We start from the raw sequence: 21,673 nt of genomic DNA on the forward strand, positions 1-21,673 counted from the left end.
TTTTGTGTAGATTTTTTTTATCACTTTCCTTCCATCCTTCTAAAATAATTTTTAAAAAATAAATAAAATGATTGAAATTTAACGAAAAGTTTAGTAAGCAGTCTGGTTGCATATAGAGTCATATATTTTTCTGCTCTACTTTCTTAAGACACAAGTTTTATTTTAGGGATCTTTGTTTGGGTTTGACGCCCTTGTAAAATCATTAGCCGCTTTAAATGGGAGCACCAATAGATTATTCTCGTTTTGGCAAGTATTCCTGTCTTTCATTATAAAAAGGAAAATAGAATCCCTCATGACTCCTAGATATGAAAGAATTACTTAATTTTTATGGATTATGAGTTTTAACAAAAGCTTACTTTTGTAGTACGAAATTATTATTAGAAAATGGTGGTTCTTTAAATTTTGGTGAATTTCTTGAATAAAAGGTCGCGATGGTTGCTTATGAGATCTAATTAAATAAGTAATGAATTTTTATAACATTTAAGTAATTGTCAAAAAATAATTGATGTAGTAATAATATGTAAAAAAGTAAGTAGTAATTTGTAAAAGTGGAAGGGATAATAGAGGTGGGTGGAGGACAAGGTAACAGGTAATCCCCTCCCATTGCCATTGTTACCCCTCCGCCCCCTACCGAGCCTTGTTCAGTTCAAAGATGGTACTCGCCCTAGGCGCAAGTTCAGTTCTTGTTTAGTCTGCACAATGGAAAAGGGTCATTTATCAGTTAAAGTTTTGAAAATAACCTTTTTTAAACAGCATGTTGTTTTTTAGCCACTGGCATATCATTTGTTTTTGACAGTTCCAAGTAACTTTATTGTCATGGATTCTAAAGAAAAAAGAGTTTACAAGATCGTACTCACTGGAGGTGAGTTTTGACCTACACGTGACTAAAGTTTCTCACCGAATCATAAGTCTTCTTATTCATTTAATTAACATATCACTTATTAAAATATTTATATTAATCATTATTAATTATATTTTTAATGTATAGTTTTCTGTTCCTTTTTTTAGGACCATGCGGTGGAAAAACGACAGGACAAGCACGTCTAAGTACATTTTTTGAAAATTTAGGATGGAAGGTAAATAAATCCATATTGTTATTCTCTGATATATATGTAGTGAGTACCCGAAAGGTGAACTTATCAATAATATACAATTCATTAAAGTTTATTTAAGATTTACCCATTGTGTGTATTATTTTATTTGTTTTGATTAGAATAAGCCACTATGTGGCTTTGATTACGTTATGGTATGCTCCCTGTCTTTTACAGGTTTTCCGAGTTCCGGAAACAGCAACTGTTTTACTCAGGTATAGAAATAATACCAATACTTACAGAAATACAGTTTAGTTTGTAATAAAATACTACTTATCTTTCAATGTTGATTAATATTTTCGATGTACAATATGTGGATTTCTAATATTGGTGTATATTTTCAGTGGAGGGATAAAATTTTCAGACCTCAATGCCGATCAAGGTGAGTTATGTAATATTTATTACTTTAATATTTATTTCTAAGTTGTAGTATTTGAGGACTTTTTCATACTGTGTGTTAGATATTTTCCGTACATCAGAGGGTATTTTTATCCTTGGTACCTCATGTTTGTCCCTTAGTTACACATATTTGCTTAATGGCCCACATTATATTAATTTCAATCAATTTGGGGTTAGTGCATGCGGTTTTCTGATGTTCTTTTATTTCGTTATATTTATTAGTGACAGCTATAAGTAGAAGTAGTTGTTTATTTTTATTTATTTTAACCTATGCCCAAGGCAGTTTGCCAGTTCCAAAGCAATTTCAGAATGAGGACCAACAGAAGTTAATAATGTAATCTCAAAGATAAATATTCCATTTTACTTTAATTTATATATCTTTTCTTTGGTATGGATTTGTAATAAATTTTATTTCAGTTTGAAGTATTGAAACCTTGTAGTAGTTTTTATATCCAATTAGATACTTTTGTATGGCCTCATGGCACCCATTTGCTAACTTTTCTCATCCTATTATTCTGCCTTAAAACTCAAATAAATTGCTGATTTATAAATTTGCTTTTACATATTGTTTAACTACCTTTTTGTTTCCCTAAAAATCGGTATTTTCCCTTTGGGCTATTCTTCTGATAATTTTTTTTCCCACTCCTTTCTATACTGTATTTTACCTTATCACTGAAAAAATGATTTAATGTAGCATTATCAGAAAGTACTGAAGTGTGTCCCATTTATTACATATTTGTGAGTGATAGTAGTCGGGTAACTAGTTTTTTATTTATTTATTTTTTCAAATTTAAAGCGTGTATGATATTAGGAGATGACACGCACACTTGTGCACGATGTGTTGGAGTAAGGACAAAGGAACTAACATCATTCTGCGAGGGTGAGTTATTAGTCACCCAATAGCTACCTTGTTCATTCTCCCAGGGAAATGTCATCAAGTTTTTTAATTTTTTCGAAACGTTTTAGTTTTCTTAATTTTTTTTCTTTCTTTTTTTTGTATTTGATTTAATTTGGTATGCCTGTATTTTTTTATTTGACTTAATCAAGCTTTGAATTCAAGGTAATTACATACATTTTTGAAAAGTATTGTATTAAGATATTTTTCAAAGAATAAGCCCTATTATTTATTATCAGTTACAGAGTAAAAGTTATTTTTTAATGTAGCGATTTTGTTTTTTAAAATTTTAAATGTGCTGTTACTTACAGTGCATTCTGTTAACAGATTTTAACTACAGTTTCTTTGATCCTTTCTTTTTTCCTATTACTTCATAAAAAAATCTTTAACAGACTCCTTTATCATGATGAAATATAAAACTGTATATTATATATACATAAAACCTTTTCTAATTATTTTCTTTTAGTTATTAAGAATTGATGTGTTTTCCCTGGGTGTAGTGTCAGCTTGGTTCTTGACTACTTATTCCCTTGAAATGGGATTAGATATCTCCTTTGTATTGGAGTATTTAAAAAAAATAAACAAAATCCTTGACTTCTGACTAGGCCCTCATTTAATAGCACTGTACCACTAACTGATCTTAAATTGTTTGCACTCTCAAATTTTGCTTAACTTAATATGCAGTTTGATGCTTGCTTGGTTTAACTTCTTATATAGTTGTTTTATTTTTTTAATAGGTTTTGTTATGGAATAATGCAACTTGTGCTTGAACATAAACAGAACTAATTAAATGAATACTTTATTATTCGTGCCTAGTTGTTGGTCATGAGGGAGGGGATAACAGTAAAAGTAGTTTGATCAATAAATATAATTCCTTGTGTTGTTAAATTATTGAAGTCCCTCTTAAGCTAAAAACTTAGTCATAAAAATAAGATTTTTATGTTACGTCAAAATTTTAATACAAAGAAATTAAAGTAAATTCAATTCATCATTTGTAATGAAAACTTCTTGAATATTGATATACTATTGTGTTTAGTGATGAAAAAATTTTCATATAAAGTCAGGTTAAAAAATACTTCACCAATAAAATTATTAACATTTATTTTACTATGTTTCTGTACTTAGCATGGTATATCATGTTTTTTTACTGTCTTATTAAAATTAGGTTACCTTCAACCAGTCTGACGATAAGATTAAGATTGTACCCACTGTACTTTTTTTTATGTACTTGTTAATTTAATATAATATGTATAATGAAATTGATAAAATTACATTAATAGAACTTAGTTGTAGAGATAAAACATCTAAATGGTTACTTTGTATTTATTTATTTTTTTTACATTAACTATATTATATGTATATTTAAAAAAGTGCAGTGAGAATAGTTAGAATTTTTTTATCTGTCTGCTTAAAGGTAACCTAATTTGAATAAGATAATAAAAAAATGAAGATGGCTTGTAGCAAAGTGCTGAAATATAGTAAAATTAATGTTAAAGACATAACAAATGTGAACAATTATGTTGGTGAAATATTTTTAGCCTTGTTTCATTTACTTCAATATTTATTATATATTTCAAATTTTATGACATTTATTTAAATTATAAAAATACTGTACCTAAGCTTTTCTTTTCTTAAAAAAAGGGTTTTATTATATTTTTATTTTCCCATGAAAAATAAATTTATTAGTACATCAAAACCAAATTTTTTCAACAGTGAGCTGAAGAAATATGAATTCGTTAGAAATTTATTATATTGTATTTTTAGATTATTTCGATAAACTACATCTTTCTTTGTATGATGATAATTTCTATGGTTTGTGTAATTTTATTTAATTTGTTCTAATTCACCTTATTTTACTAAAACAAATTCAAAACATCAAAATAAATAATTGTTTTGTTAGTGTTTAAAAATCACTGTGAAAATCAAGTATTGAAATTAATTGTAATTTTTCAAATCATTTATTTCCTAATTTTATGTATAACAATCACTTTCATTCTTTTATTCCTTTCATTTTTTCAGTTTATTCGGGACATATTTTAATTACCCTTCTTTGATATATATTAAAATTAGTTATTGATGAAACTATGACTTAATAATCATGGGTACAATTTTTAGTTATAAATGATTAGTTAATAAATAAACCTTGTAGCCATGACAATTAAGTTATAGTTCTATTTGGAACTAATTTTTGCTGGGCTCTCTCTGTTTCATGTTACTAGTATCTAGTATTTTGCTTATTGAAGGCCAGGTCTGCAAAATTTTATTTTTCCCAATCCGATCCGATATCTCCATATCTTCATGCGAAATCAAAATAAAAACATACTCGAGGGGTTTAAAGGACCCATAACTGTCATCATTCAAAACCCAGATTTACTTAAACCATGAAGAAGAGGGCTCCCCTCTACACTTACCAGTTCACCTGATGCTTACTTGTAAATGAGTAGAGTAACAGTAAGGATTTTGCAATGTTTTTTAGGATTCCTAATAAACAGAAATGGTAATAATGGTTGTTAGGCCATTATTTTAGCACTTGCCTGCAAGAAGAAAGTGAAACACATAAGTACTCCACCCTCCTCTTCAAGTTTTTAATGATGGGATTTTGAAATTACTTTGGTAACCCATCATTGTTGCCCCTTTACGATCAATCTGAGTGTCCATCTTTGTTATTACTGTCCCTGTAGGACTTCCTCTAGACCTGCTGAAAGTCTATATTCCTATTTTTGTTGGTTATAACCTGACACCATTAATAGTCTAGTCGTATTTATGCGAATTTAGGTCCGACCTTACCTTAGTCCATCATTTTCGAGCGAGTTTAATTCTACAGCTGCATCTCAATTAAAGCATTAATTGGGGTATTAATATAATAGTACTGTATTAATACCCTATCGATATAATAGTGTTGGCTATACCATACAACAGAAATGTAGTTTTGTAGGTTTAATACGTAAGCATGTAATATCTTACGCTACCGCAACATTGGTACCGTATTTCTCTTAATCCGATCCGATAGCTCTCGATCTTCAGATAAAATCGGTAGTAAAGCAAACACACGTTATCTTGAGCTATATTTACATTCTATTGGTTTTTTTCTCCTTCCGTTTCGAATAACGGATCTTCAAAGCCAGGAAACATGACATCGACGGGGTAACTCCTTATATTCAAAAGAAACACATGAGATCTATCTAACACGCCTTAATTGTCGATGGATTCCTGATCCGCATTCAGGCCGATCAAACTTATTTGTTGTCAGTATAAAACATGAAATATACCTTTATAGATTTCAAAAATATTTCTTTCATCAACAATTATATAAATTTATCGAGTCATATCTATTCGAAATTGAAAATTAAACATTTATAAAATGATTTTGTAAAAATAAAGTTTTATTTGAATAATTAGTATTAAAGGAAGACTTATCAAGTTTGCTGAGCAAGAATAAATTAGATGGGAAGATGTTTATGAAATACGATATTAAAATAATCGCAAAGATAATAGTTACAAAACAACTTAATGGCTTCTGTGAAATATATTTATAAAAATATTTAGCTTTATCTTGTTACTTGAAGCTTTACTTAAATCTCAAATTATAAAAAAAAAAATAATAGAAATTAAATTGTTTAGTTAATGAGATCTTAACTAAGGATATATTATTGTTATATATTTATGCTATTTTATATTAGGTAAATAGGTTAGGTAAGCCATTATTATTGAATTGGGATTTGTGCAGACATTCGCGTTTTGAGGGTATTTTGGAAAGTATTTTACTACTTTTAAATTATCCAAAAAGCTCTAATTTTAGAAAATCTTTTTATAAAATACATTATTTAAATGGGTAAGAAATGCCTGGACAGGAATGTATGCATATTAATCATAACGTTTGGATTGCTTTTTATATTTTATAACAAAACAATTTTTTCTCCAGGCTGCTATTTTTTATAATTTGTTCTAATTAGGAATATTTAATATTATTTTCATGTTTTTTTGCCCAATGATGATTAAATAAAGCGGAGATTAAGTGTTGAGGGAACTGTAGTCACACAGCTGCGAGTTTTTTTATTATATATTTTTTTCGGGAGTCGAATCGAGAGAAATCGGATCCAATTTAGGTTTAGTCTAAAATTTGGTTTTCTTCCGATTCCATCCTAAGGTAGGGAAATGTCTGATTCGAAGAAGTGCAGATCCATTGTTAATGTAGCCCAAATTTTCGTATTTGGTTTTCTTCCAATTTCGTCCGAATAAGGAGAGATATCAGATCGTGAGAAATATGGATCCAATATAAGTATATCTTTAAACTGTTCGCTTACCATATTTCCTTTAGATGTTATAGTTTTATTAGTATGTGGTACTAAAAGTTTTTTTTTCTCAATTTTTATAGTTGTATATTAGAGTAAAGTATATTTGACGTGTACTTAGTAAAAGAGATAATAGTTTATTACAAGTTGGTTTTTAGTTAGTTTGGTTTATATATTGAGATATTTTTATTTATATTTAAAATGTACATAAGCTAGACTGTTTTTGAATAATTTTCGTGTATATAGACTTCTTTTACTAATGACGCAAAAGTATAGATGATTTAAAATTTATGAATTTTAAGCTGACCTTGTGTAAAAAAAAACCTGAAATAATCTGATTAATTGCTTGGTTATATTACCATTGTGATTGAAATAAAATTTTCTCATTACTTCAAAAATTTCCTTTATCTGTTTTGTTTACTAACTAAACAAATTTTGTATATATTCGAAAATAAAAAAAAAATAATAATCATAACAAATTAACAAAAAAATCAAGTTCATAGGTCAGTATAGATGCCTCACCATATTTAAGGACTCGCAATAAAAATGATAAAACTGACGTTTCATCAGACTTTTCATGGATGTGAAGAAACCCTCCTTTCCGCTGACCAATTAACGTAGTTTCAGTTCGCGAGGGCACATGAGCTCTCGATAAAAATTAGAGACGAATTGATTATTCCAGTATCAGTCGATTAGGCCATAAAGAAGTTTTTGTTTTTCATTATAGATGTAACTTCTTGATACATGGATCCATGGATGACCAAGCATGTTGAGCCACAAACTTCTCGTGTCACAAGCGGTGCCGGGTCATCTCCGGCCTGGGCGGGTAGAGTTATTTGTTGGCAGGTCCTTGAAATAAATCTCAACTTTTCCACTCTGATTAGAGTAGGTTGTTAACCTGTAGGATAACGCTAAGTTGGAGAACATAAGGACGTTAAACACCAAATAAAATCAATTTTAAATATATTGTATATATAAAATCAATTTTGCAGTTATAGACTTTTAAGAGATAGCTCTTCAATTTTTTTTTTCTGACTTAAAACTTTACTTAGTAAACAAATACAAATATACCCTTTTGGATTTTAAGGTAGCTCCGCATTTTAAAAATAAAGTGCTCCATTACATATATTCCAAGTTAAATGATTTGTTATTTGAGAATAAAATTTATTTTATAAATAATCTTTTCAACTTCTTAAGATGTGTATTTATTTTTAAATAAATTCATTAGTATATCCAGGCTAAATCTCATCCCTATTATTTCTTTATAAGTCCAACGTTTCGGCCATCCTCAAGGACAAGCTAATAACTACCAGCTTTTATTATACATTTATTTTTAACAAACAGCATTATTACTAATAATTTAGCATAACTTTTATATAAATTATTAGTAATAATGCTGTTTGTTAAAATTGTTCACCTTAAGGCTAAATAAGATGAGCTGTTTAAATATAAGAGAAATAAAGGTTTATCTAGGAGAATATGATTCCGTCTTCGTATGCGAAAGTAGTGGATGAAATTTTTAACATCTGGCGCATCGGACATTTTTCACTAACCATCGTATTTACGTATCCAAGTTTTGTGTAAATTGGAGGATCTGTGTTCAAGTTATCGCTTTTCTTTTTTTTTTGTGATTTTCGAAAAAAAAAAATCTAAGAACTGAAAGAGAGAAAATTTTGAACAGAATATTTTTATTTTTACTGTTACTATAAAAGTACATTTTAGGGTTCTTGATGTGGGGATAAAGAATGTAAATTTTGTTTCTGTCAAGAATACAATAGTTTAACAAAAGATAACGAAGTTGTAAACATATGGTTGTAATCGGAAGAGGATGGGTGGTCTCGGATTTTTTTCTGATTAGAACCTACCTCAATTTCTCCCTTATTCATCTCTTTTTAAATATATATTTTCTATTTGCCTATTATTTAGTACTTCAAACAATGAGAACTGATTATTTTCAAATAAAAAATATCAAAGGTACTTTAGAGGAAGATTTTTTTTAAACATTGGTCATTTACGCCGTGTCAAACTATTAATATAAGACCTATCTGATATCAAAGAAAATTAAATTATACCTTGATGTACTGAGTTTAATCAAAATCTTTAGAGCCGTTATAAAATTTTAAAAAATTGACACCTTTCTTAAATATGTAATATCAGTTCTGTACGTCTATTAGTTCTTGAGCTAAGCTAAACACATACCCACGCTCACGCACACTGACCAAAACTGAAATTCAAAATTTTGCATGACCACAGTACTTCCCATTGCCATATAGGTAAGTCAAATAAAAAATAGGAACTGAGCCATTTTTATACTAATCCTCAACCTAGGATCAAATCGGTTGTATTGTTTCGGAATATAGATTTGTCTAGGAGAATAGTTAGCATGTGCCTAAGCGAAAGTAGTTGATACAATTTTATAAATTTGAAACTTTACCATCTTTACACTAATCTTCAACTTCCGGCTAAATAAGAAATACATATGTCGAGGATAACACTTTAGCACATGCTTAAGCGAAAGTAGTGGATAAAAATTTTTAAAAAATGGAACTAAACCATTTTTTTATATTAATCCCCCAAATTAGGGCCAAATCGGTTGTATATAATATATAAATTTGTCATAAGTTTCTGCATAGGCAAGCGAAAGTAATGGATTTGATAAAATTAATAATGGTCTATTATTACAGTTATGCTCAACTTTCCTCGAAATGTAGACTAAATGAGGCTTGCCGTTGTTTAAATATAGGCTTGTCGAGGAGAATACGTTTACGCATGCGTAAACAAAGAGATAGTTTGAATATAATTTTTAAAAATTGGAACTGGATCATTTTTGTACTTAACACTTACTTCTGGCCCACTGTTTTGGAATATAGATTTCTCAAGGAGAATACATTTCCGTGCATTCGAAAGCGAACGTATCCAGTGGGTGAAATCTTTAAAAAATTATAACTAACCATATATATTTTTTTTAAAGGCACTCCATAGCGAAGGTCAAGTTTTTAGTTTTGTGGGACCGCCAGTTAATAAAAAAAGTCAACGCCCCAGGTTGGATTCGGACCGGCTCCGCTCGTGACCATTTTTAGATCAATCCGACTTCGGGCCAAATTGGAAGGAAGTATAGGTGACAAGGAAAATACTTTTGTGCATACGTGAGCGATAATAATAGATTGAATATTGTAAAATTAATATCAAGATCATTTTTACAGTAATGTTCAAGTTTCCTCCAAATTTTGCCAACATCTCAATTACCGTCTTTGAAAAACAGGCTTTAAGGTAATTATGCTAGGGTATTCATAAGCAAAAATGCTGATGCTATTAGGTATATGAACATCTAGGTAGATTCCGATTTAAATTCATGAACCATATATCTCCCTGAATATTTCAAATGCTCGGTTTAAAAATTAAATTAAAAGATTAATTATTCTATTATTATTATTACACTAAAGTAAACCAAAAATTATAAAACTTTTGTTGGAACTAATGGGTGGGATACTTACAGTTATACATCTAAAGTATTCATACACCTATTTCGATAAATATTATTCAACATAATTGACAACAACAGTTATAGTTTTTTTTTTTTTAATATCTTTTCAAAGTGCTAAATTTTTCTCTGTCTGTTTTTTTGTTGTTTTTCTTCATCAGATCTTCATGAATGGGTTCATTGTTTGCCCTCTCTTCATTTAGTCTGTTGTTTCTTTGTGAAGCACTTAATTTAGGTCTATCTATTAACGTCTCAGGTGTTATCCCTTTGTCATGTTACTGAAAACCACTATTCATCTCATTCAGAAGAGTGCCACAAACAATTCAGTTGTGAACCAGACCAACACAATGTTTTGAAATCATTCTTACTTTTAAAGAAAAAAAGTATTATTAGTATCTCAACAGAATTATTGATCAGTATTTATACCTCAAAATATGATTATTGTTAATAAAAGTTCTGTAATAGCATTTCCCAAAACATTTTATGGACATAAATTTGTATTGGATATACCCATCGTATTTTGGCTTTACCATAAAACCATTGTATCTTTTCAGTGATTCTTGAATTTTATTGATACTGTTTGATTATAAATGTGTAATAAAGTACACAGATTTGACATGCATGTATAACTTGTTTGTGTATACAAATAATCATTTTGAATTATGGCTCCAATGTTACAGGATTCTATAATATTTTTTTTATAAAAGAATAAAACAACATTTTCTTCCTGTGTTTTTAATTATTTTCTTAACTCGTATAATATATATATTTATCACATACATAATCATAATTTAATCAGTAGAAGTATAATCGTGTATTTATAAATTCTTATGTTAATATCAATTCAGCTAGTTTGAAACCTTATTTATGCATTCATTATATTTATGCATAGAAGGATTTAAATAATTAATATGATTGTGCATTATTTTATATTATCTTTACAATTAAAATTTTTAATTTCCTTTTTATGATAAAATTGATGTGAAATTATAATTTTTAACTTTTTTTTCTTCTTTCAGCCTACAGATTTCAAGAAAATCTTTTGAAAACTATGCTCCAGATTGAAAATACTTTCTTTGAACTTGCTGAGTCTAGCAATCGGGATTGCCTCATTATTTGTGATCGTGGAGCTATGGACGCTTCTGCTTGTAAGAATCTTTAAAAATTTATTTCATTGGATTTAGTGTTTTTTTTTTTTGTTTTTTTTTTTTCTACTGCCATCATTATATTAGATTAATTTATTTAAGGTTCAAAGGAATAATCAGCTGATAAAATTTCATCAAATGAAATATAATTTAATAATATTGAACAGTGCAAAAGATACATTTGACTTTCTCATGAAATCGTTAAACAAACAACCGGCTGTCAAATCTTTGCCACTGTACTCATAACAATGTAAAACAGCTGTCTTTGCCACCACCAATAGGGATTAGGTTTTTCCATGATGAGATAAGTTGCTGCTATGAATGCTAGTCAACAGAGATACAATTCACTCATTACTTTGACTCGATAATACTACTGTTTCATGTCTAACATCAATTGTTTGCGAGAAATATTTGCTGAATCAATTTATAAAACATAAGTTTGGGCAAATATGAAATGTTTTACAGTTTTCTTCTTTAACAAACATGTTTGACAAAATTTCGCTAATTGTTTGTCTAGTGGGGGCATGTCTAATGACAAATGTATATTAATTTTAAATGAATTAATAAACAGTTAATATACTTGGTATGGTGTGATAGTTCATTATTATAGAGTATCCATGTTGTAGTTAAACATGAAATGTATAAGTTGTCCGCGATGTGACAGTACTGTCATGATAGCAAATGTGACACTAACATTTTACACCAGTAGCTGCAACAGTTACAGTAGAAATAGGTCTTTACTACTATCTAGGAAAAGTTTCTTTGCCTGTGAATCATTAACTGAGCATATTAAAATGAAATTAATTCATTAAATCACAACCTATGAAATTAATACATAATATTCTCTTCAGGCACTACAATATTTTGTACTGTTATTCCTTTCGTTTCTCCTCATCATTATATTAATGTCAATGCCAAAACTGTATATCTTTTAATTTGTTTTTAAATTTGTAACCCTAATTTTGTCAGCAGTTATTTATGATAATGAGAGCAAAAACTCAAGGTGGCCCAGGCAACTTGTTATTTATTTATTCCTATTCCAGAAGTTCAAGGTTTAGTTTTGTGATGTTCCCATGATAGCCTATTATTTATAAATATAAAAAATTATAATTTAATGAAAATATATAGTAAAATGTTTATGATTATAAACCATTGATATATAAGTTCCATTATTACATGGCTCTGAATGTAGTAAAACTTTTTCATTTTGTCATTAAAGAAATTTTTTTTTTTAAATTAATCTAATAATTAAATGATGCTCAGATTACTTTCTTTTCTTATTTATTTATTTTTCTTCTGAAAGTGACGTACCATCTAAGTTTTATTTTTATTCTATTCTCTTAATGCCAAAGAACATTAAGGTAAGGTCACTGGTCCATAATTAATTGTTTAAAAGTAGTGTTTTAACATATAGAATATGATTCACTCTTCTGTCATTGTTGGCAGTGGTGTTAGCTTTACATCAGTGGTGTTAACTATGTTTAAATTTAGTCCTACCTCTTTATGTGTTCTCAGATAATTATACTTATAATTTTATTTGCAGTGATTATTATTATATATAGAGACTGGATTTTTGTGCAGTAAAAAACCTAAAATGTACAAAATTGTGTAGTAAAAAAAAATCTATTATAACCTATAAATTTAATTGAGAAAAAACGTAATGAAATAAATAAATGTTGGCAAACATTTATTCGTATAATCATATTATTCATTTATTCTTATTTTGGTGTTATATGAGAAATTTGGTTCAAGCATTTTATGCTATTAAAATTGAAATAATTTAATTTAGACTAAAAGGAGCAATTATATGCTACAAATATCATTTCTATAATAGGTTTTATAAAAATCTCACACAAAAGAATAAATTGTCTAATAATATTGAAAATCATTCAGTATTTACTTATGATGTTCTAAAGGCCCTGTTGCTACACAGAGATTTTGATTTGTCATCAGGTTATGGTGATGGTCAGGCTGAAATAAAACTATTAGCTGAGATAGGAATAATTGATCTTATATCATTTAACTAACTATTAATTGTTTGATCCTTTCATTATTATTCATTTGATTTTTTTTTTCAAGAAACATGAACAAATTTATTAATGAAAAAATGATTTCATAGTTACAATTTAAAAAAAAAATGAACATAAGCTCAATTTCGTGCTGAAAAACTTCATAACATGTAATATAAAGCAATAGTCAATTGAACTTTGTTGTTGGCTGGGGCTTTAGGGCGTAAAACCCTGAGGTCATCAACGCCCATACAGTCAATTGAACTTCATTCATGATTTGAATTTTTTTTTGAGCCTGAAGCTATGGAACAAAAGATGCAGCTGCGCAAATATTTGGTCTAATTATTACATTAGTTGCAAATTTTAGATATTATAATTATTAAAGTTTCTTAATTTTTAAAATGATTTTGTATATTTCAGTCATATCTAAAGAGCAATGGGAAAAAATGATGCTAAGCAACGGTTGGAATAATGTAGAGCTGAGAGACAATCGGTATAACCAGATTGTACATATGGTGACTGCAGCAAATGGAGCTGAAGATTTTTACACAACAGAGGTTATTTTCATTATTTATCAATTGAGAAGTTTGTTAAAGAAAGCATATTTTGTAAAGTTCAGTTATGTTTGTACATCTTACTTAAGAGAGAATCTATGGATGAACATAATATTTTCTGTAGAGTATTAAATTTGAGTAATATTTCTGTAAAGAGGTTTAACTGTATTAAAAATGAGTTTAAATAAAATTAATCTACCTTAGTTCTTTTATTTAAAAATTGTAAAATGATTTTATTGTAGGACCATGCTTGTCGCAGTGAGGGGATGGAGCTTGCAAGAGAACTTGATTATAATGCAGCCTCAGCATGGGTAGGACACCCTTACTTTGATGTGATTGACAATTCAACTGAGTTCGAAAAGAAGATTCGTCGCATGATAGCTGTAAATATTTTAATATATTTATCTTTTTAATAATTGAATTCTTGAAACTGACATAAGTTTTGTTTTATTCCTTAAGAGTATCTGCCAGAAAATGGGTATAGATACCGGTGATAGATTGCTTACCAACGCTAGGAAGAGGAAGTTTTTGGTGAAAGGACCCCTCCCTTCAGACGAAGTTTTTCCTCCATTCCAAGACTTCGAAGTGGTCCACAATTACCTCACTAGTAACCACCCTTACATGCAGGCTAGGCTGAGGAAACGAGGCCAGAAAGGTGTGCTGTCTTTTTTAACTTTTATTTTATTATTTTGTTCCGTAAGTTTGAATATTAACACTTGATTAAGGTTTTAATGCTATAAATTGAACTTTTATTGCTGGTCCTTGTTTGATTTGTTCTTTTAACTTGATATTGGGAGACTATACTGTGACCTGTGTCTATAATAAAAGTGAACGGTACATTTCTGTAACTATCTACCGACTAAATTATTGATCATGTTGTCTCAATAATGATAATACATATGAAGTTGAAATTAATAGTGGTTCCTCCCGTCTTATTAAAAAAAAAATTAAAATGTGTACCACTACTACCCATGAAGGGTCAGGGGTTCAGTGCTTTGTAAGGAAATACTGTTACTAGACCAAAGGATGTGGAAGGACGTGATTTGGTCAGAATCATGCTCAACCGTTAGATTTTTACCCAATTAAGAGGCTGGGTGGATTCCAGGAGGATTTCAGAACCGCCAGGAGTTTACTCACGGCTACAGTGTAACAGAAAACAATTTTCTGCCCAGCCGGATTTGAACTCGGATCCTTGAAGTTAGCAGCCACGTGCCTTATCCCGAGGCTACCCACGCTCCTCCTCTTGTCTTATAACTATACAACAAAACTGTGTTTTAAAAAAAAAATTGAAATAAGTTGTTTATAAAAATATTTGTACAACCTAAAAATTAATAAAAAATAGTTTTTCAAATAATTCAAGAACTACACATCTTGTGGAAGATTGTAAACACTCATTCCAAGGATAATGAAATTATCAACAATACAAAATACAGTCATCTAAAGTTTTGAACTTAAGATCCGTTTGTATTTTTAAAATGAAAAAAAATACACATTTTCTGGAACATTATAGCCACTATTTTGAAACATTATTAAATTCCCAACAAAACAGAACTAACATCCAAATATGGGTATTTCCTAAAAAACAGCAGATTCATCCATATTTATTATAAGAATTAGATTTGCTTTTAAGAACTGAACACTATACATAATTATTGAACAATTTTAATTAATAAAAATAAGATATTTTTAAAAAATAATATATCTAAGAAATAATAATAATAATTATAAATATCTAATTGAAGAATGAAATTAAAAAAAAAAATTAAAAAGAAAAAATATAATATTTATAGCATTAATAACTTACTTATATACTGAAAATAATTTGAGAGAAAATAAAATAAATAAATACAGAGTTTATTGCAGAATGTTTTGCAATAGTCTGGTCTTCTGAAATTGGATTTCCATCTCCGTTAACCCCACTGCACTTTTAACTGATAATGACCGGGAATAGAATTTTGTAAAACAATTTTTGGTGAATTCATCTATTGATTCCAATTGGAATTCATTGATGCAATTGACTATTTCGTATAAATTAAGAGATGATATACTTTTGGTAGTAAATAAGTTCAAAATCTCTTTACTATTAGATTGCTGCTCATATCTGTATATTGTGTAATATTAAATTTGAAGTAAGGATGTTAATTTAAGAGTAGTAATCAATCCTATGAGTAACTAATAAATGCTTGAATGAATGGTGAATGAACAGCTGTTTTAAACCATAGAATCTCAGGAACACAAGTTTTTACCAAAATTATGCCTTGCTGTTGCTGAATGGATCCATACTACAAACTTTTGAATAGCATACTTTGTAAAAATTCTAAAAGAAACTTTTGATCACTAACTCATAATTATTGCATTGTATATAATAAAATATTCATTATTTTTTAATTATCTTTTGGTGCACAGCTGACATACAGGACTAGGATGGCACTTATACTTCATTATTTTTCACAGTTTTAATTATTTCTTCTCATGTTTAATAAGGATATAAATATGGCATTGTTATTTTAAAATATAGTTTTAAATTATGAGTGAACGGCAATCAATGTATTAGTATTTTCTTTAGCATGTATTTTCGCGTATCATGCTTGGTAAATTATTATTCATATTATTTTAGCCTTAAAAGTATTCTTGTTTGTACCTGAACACCCACACAATCATATCCAATAGTTGTGATAGAGCAGTAATCCATATTAAATATATTAAGTTATCTTAAATATCTTAATTCTAGTTAATAACTATAAACAACAATTGATTTATATATTTGTTGAGCATAAAACATTAATATATCCACTACTGAAAAGTAAAAGTTTTTTTAACAAATTGAATTTCTACACCAAAAACTTATTCAATTTATTGTAAAATTTAAATTTTTCTTTGTCAAATAGCTGTTATAGATTAACATTTTCAATAAAAATTTTACTTTACATGAGATGCTCCCTTGATAATTTTATATTATATATTGACTTTTGATATGAAACTCCTCAATTGATGTTTATATAATGTAAGGAGAGGATTAAAAAAATAAATTAATAAATACTTCATTTTGCTTTGATATTTTTAAGGTCATTGGAGTTATACGCATACCATTCGTAAACCAAGAATCCATGGCCAGATTGTTGAAGTTAAGACTCAGCTTACTCACAGAGACTATGTGAACCTTCTTAACCAAAAAGACAACTCTCATTTCACAATTTATAAAAAAAGACGTTGTTTTTTGGACAATAACCAGTATTTCCAATTGGATATATACAAAACACCATGTCATCCTAGGTATGATTTTTTGAAGTAAATATAAGCTAGGCCTAGTTCAACTAAATTAATTGCTGATACACAGCAAATGGCATATTAATGGTTCCCCTTTTTATTTATTATGACACTGGTGTTTTTTCGATATAGATGCAATGGACTAGTTCTTTTGGAAACATATTCAGCTTTGGAAGATGGACATTTGGAAGAAGCATTGCCTAAATTTTTGAAGATCAGCTGTGAAGTAACAGGGGACCCACAATACTCCATGTACAACCTATCTCTTCGGGCAGAATGGAATTCTGCAGAAAGTAAATTCTGTCATTCACTAAAAGGTACTGTTTCCAAAGTTACTATCTTTTTATATCTCAAATGTTGAATGATCTAAGATTAACATAGCATTCTAAAACATTTGCTAATTACCATGATATTTATTTTGATGTTTGAATTATCAGTTCCAGATTCTGAAAATATGAATGGAGGAATCCCCAATATGAATGGGATCAGTTTGACAGCTGAAAATAGAGTGAAATAATTGTCATTTTATAGGTATTAAAAATTAGACAATTCAAAGCACCAAAATATAGTAATACTGTATTCCAAGTAGTTATTGAATCATGGAAATTTATTGTTCCCGGCATTAATATGACAAAAAATGTTGTTCTATTAATTGTCTTTAATTCATTCGATTTGATTTGAGTATTTATACTACTTAAAATTTCATTGATAAGGGGAGAATCTAGTATATTTATATATAATTTTTTGTTGAATATCTCGCTGTTTGGACATTTGCTAGTCTTACAGTCTTACTATGCTCTTTGATCTCCCTTTGAATATTATTCATACTTTTAATTTTGTTAGTATTACTTCATCAGCTAGATTAGTTTTGATATTTATTAATAAATTCTAATCTGAATTAGAGCATAAATGTTGTTCCTCTGTAACCTAGCAGTGGTGAATTGTGTTAAAATTTACATGTTCCTCCTTTATTTAGAATATTTATCTGGTGCTAAACTTGTCCTTTCGGTTTTCGATTTTGGAATAAAATAATAATAATTATCATTACACCTTGATCAATTCATTATTGAAGTACTTATGTAGCATCCTTTATTTGTATTAATTCTAGACTGATAGATGAATTGTTAGATAGGTATCAGTTACGTAATATAAATTATTAATATAGATATATAAATACTTTTCCTTACGTTTAGTTGAACCTCTATGTATCTAACTTCAAAGTTATTTGAAAATTATTTCACAAAAAATATTACAATTTTATAGTAATTAAGTACTTATTAAAAATAATTTCTAGTTACATTTTTAGGATTAAAGAAAAAAAAAGAAAAATGGATATACAGTTCTATTGTTCAAAGTGTGTCAAATTTTTCAAAATACTCATTTAATTGCAAAAATTTTTGCATTCTAAATTTAAACATACATTTTTATGATAATTTACTATTCATACTCATACAAAATAGGATAATAAATGTTATATCGAATTATTATGGCATTCAGTGAAACATAACTATTTTCAGTATATTAGAGGAATAATTGTAATAAGTAATTAGATTGAGATAATTAACAAATATTCTTGTTAAAAACAAATGTACTGATTTGACCACTATAATTTACTGACTGTATCCGAATTACTTTACTACAGCGTTTCAGTATTTTACTGTAATCAAAATACCATTTATTTATTTTTGTTTAGTTAAAAATTGAAATAATTCATAAGTTTTAAAAAATAAATACAAGCCTATGAAATAAGGCCTCTGGCGATGGTATTTACATCCAAACCAACAAATACCAAAATTTTCTTATTTCAGGCACAGTAATTTCAAATGTATTTTCGGACATTTACTTCCGATATCATTCCAAACTTAATTTCATATTCCATTTTATTCAATTCAGTTCAAACTTCTTTATGGACCTGAAAAAAGTTACAGATTTTTTACAGTTTAGAATGCATCTCGTTTTCTAGATGATTTATTTGTTTATGCTTCTTTCTGGCTATCACCATGTTGAGTTCAATTTGATTTTGACACCACTGAGTCTTCATTATCATTGGGCTGGTAGTTATTTCCTCTTTTGTAAACAAACTTCTGAAATTTAGGCGGTTTATATTGCTCGGTAAAATCGTGTAAGATATATTTTACCCATTTAGATTATTACAATTGTACTTAAATACCTATTGTACCTTAAAACGCTAGATATATAGAAATTTTATTCTATTTATGAAAAAGTTTTTCTTTATTAAAAAGTTCTAGGTTCTAAAAACAAGTATAAAGTTGATTAAATAAGAGTTATTTCATGTATGAAGTTTAATACAAGGTGGTTCAGCTATACATCTGTAATTCATATGATTTAGTTACCCAGGTTGAATTAAAAATTAGTAATTAAGTACTGGTACTTATTTGTATAGTACTTTATTTCTGTCGGTGTGGCTTTTATTTATCGTTAACAAAGAAATGTGATATTAAAGATAGTGTTGAAAAAAAAAATTGTGATTGGTTCGAAGTTTAGTGATTTATGTTTTTTCTCTAAAACTAAGTATTAACTGTAACCGTGAAATGTTTGTAAATAAATGTGTGTTGCCTCTATGTTTTTCGTTAATCAGTTTTAAAATAAACACTTCTGTTTTAATGATAAAACCTTCTAATCTACTTAATACAATTATTTTAACATTTCCAAGTCATTAAATTAGAATAAAAATTTATTTTATATTAAAATAAAATTTTAAGATGCATTGAAGTACCTTAGGTAAAGGTAGTCTAAATTTATAAATTGAATTATAACTCATAAAAGAGTATAACCTTTTAAATGTTTTTATAAATAATTTTTGCTTAATCTATTGAATCAAAATTATCAAAGTGCATTTCTAGTCATTCGGAAATTTGATTTTAATATCACATCTATGAAATGAACCTATCCAAATTTCTAATATGTAGTTATAAATTTAAAATGCATAAAATTGAACTTTACTTGTACCACTGCTGGGTTGAATAGAGTTAATTATGAAACTAGTGTAGAAAGCTTTCTGATAGTTCTAATATACTTCATTTCCAGATAATTTTTTGTTTTTTAATTTAATAAAAGACCAAGGAAGTATTTTTTGGGACTTAGTGAAAAAAAAGTATGTCAAATGTGTTGTGTGCCTTTTTAATCTTATTAACATATATATTTTTCTGTAAAAGGAATACTCATGAAATCAATTATTTTTTGAAGTTCACGAATATATTACATTTTAAAAGTGATCTAATAACTGGTTAGTTAAATAAAATGTATTATCTTAAAGAAAAATTGATAAATTCATTGCATTTATAAAAGGTAATGTCATTGTACTTAAATTTTTCATATGTATTATTTTTGTACACATAACTGTGAATGAGTGGTTGTCTACTGTTGATGGCATTATGTATAATATGTTATGTTTGATGTACTTATAGATTCTTAACTATATTGTTTGTTGTTTTTTTTTCAAAATCCTTGCAAACATTTTGACTTATCCTGACTCCCTTCTCATATTTATTTTTATATACTATAAAATATATGTTAATTCCACTTCCCTATATATGGTACGGGGAAGTCTTATGATTGTGCAAAGTTTCAAAATTTTTGACAGAAAAGCACATTTTGAGGTCCCCTAAGTCAAAAAACCAAGTCTAACAAAAGTCTTGGTGTGTGTGAACAGGCTAGCTTCAAAACCTAAAAAGTTGTATGAAATTGAAATTACACATTTAATGCAGGTATATCCCTGGGTTTTAACAGTGAAGTGATTTAAAATCGATAAAATAGAAGTACCCCTATATAAAATCAATTTTTTGATTTGCTAGGTCTTGTCCTCTTTGCTCCCTCTAAAGTATCTTTACTTTTGTTTATTTGAAATAAATAACCAGTTCTTGTTGTTTGCAATAATAAACAATGAATAGATATAAAATATTTAAGAATTTTATTAATAAATAAAGGAAAAATAAAAATATAGACAAGTTGAAATCGGAAAAATTCTTGACCGACCAATCTCCCAATTGCATTCATATGTATACAGCTTCATTATCTTTTGTTAAATTGTTGCATTTTCGAGAGCAATAAAGATAACATTAATTATTTCCACTTGAAGAAACCCTGAAATACAAATTTTTATAGTGACAGAAAAATAAAAATTATTTGTTCAAAGCTTTTGCTCTGGTCTTGATTTTGAAATTATTAACAAATTAATTCATGGTGAGTTTGCTACACAAACTCAATAAAAGTGTGAAAACATGTTTTTTCTGTAATAAAATCAAAGGGCACAAGGGAGGAAAAAAAAAAAAAAAGAATAAAATACTAACAACATTTCCCTCAGGAATTGATGTTGAATGTATCATCAATTATCCTTTCATAATTGTTGAAAAATTATTTTAGAAAATACTTGGTATTTCTCAGGGAAAATATACCTGCAGGCATAAGAATATTTTTAATAGACTATAAAAAGATTATGTACAAGTTTCGAAAATTCTAATTTATGAAGAGCCTGAAAATAATGATTGCGAATAACAAATTCTAAAATGGCATGCATGAA

At 28.1% G+C, this 21,673-nt stretch overlaps 1 protein-coding gene across 2 annotated transcripts; it reads left to right on the top strand.

Annotated features, from left to right (window-relative positions):
* The first annotated feature begins 649 nt into the window (after positions 1-649).
* On the top strand, positions 650-18,316 carry Ttd14 (TRPL translocation defect 14). Of its 2 annotated transcripts, XM_014426673.3 has the most exons (12): positions 676-862; positions 1,009-1,076; positions 1,269-1,306; positions 1,436-1,473; positions 2,302-2,370; positions 11,178-11,306; positions 13,733-13,869; positions 14,109-14,249; positions 14,326-14,521; positions 16,932-17,139; positions 17,266-17,450; positions 17,571-18,316. In XM_014426673.3, the coding sequence occupies exons 1-12, from the start codon at positions 817-819 to the stop codon at positions 17,648-17,650; spliced, it is 1,335 nt and encodes a 444-aa protein (XP_014282159.1). In that variant the 5' UTR covers positions 676-816; the 3' UTR covers positions 17,651-18,316. The 2 variants fall into 2 exon arrangements, with proteins under 2 accessions (XP_014282160.1, XP_014282159.1); XM_014426674.2 differs by lacking the exon at positions 2,302-2,370 and having other exon boundaries at positions 650-862.
* Positions 18,317-21,673: the final 3,357 nt, after the last annotated feature.

The sequence above is a fragment of the Halyomorpha halys genome, unplaced genomic scaffold, assembly GCF_000696795.3.
Source record: "Halyomorpha halys isolate HHAL.00 unplaced genomic scaffold, Hhal_1.1 Scaffold588.1, whole genome shotgun sequence".
Lineage (NCBI taxonomy): Eukaryota > Metazoa > Arthropoda > Insecta > Hemiptera > Pentatomidae > Halyomorpha > Halyomorpha halys.

Coding starts and splice junctions, on each gene's coding strand:
- Ttd14 (XM_014426673.3), top strand. CDS start 817: ATGGATTCTAAAGAAAAAAGAGTTTACAAGATCGTACTCACTGGAG. Junction 863..1,008: donor CAAGATCGTACTCACTGGAG/GTGAGTTTTGAC, acceptor TCCTTTTTTTAG/GACCATGCGGTGGAAAAACG. Junction 11,307..13,732: donor AGCTATGGACGCTTCTGCTT/GTAAGAATCTTT, acceptor TGTATATTTCAG/TCATATCTAAAGAGCAATGG.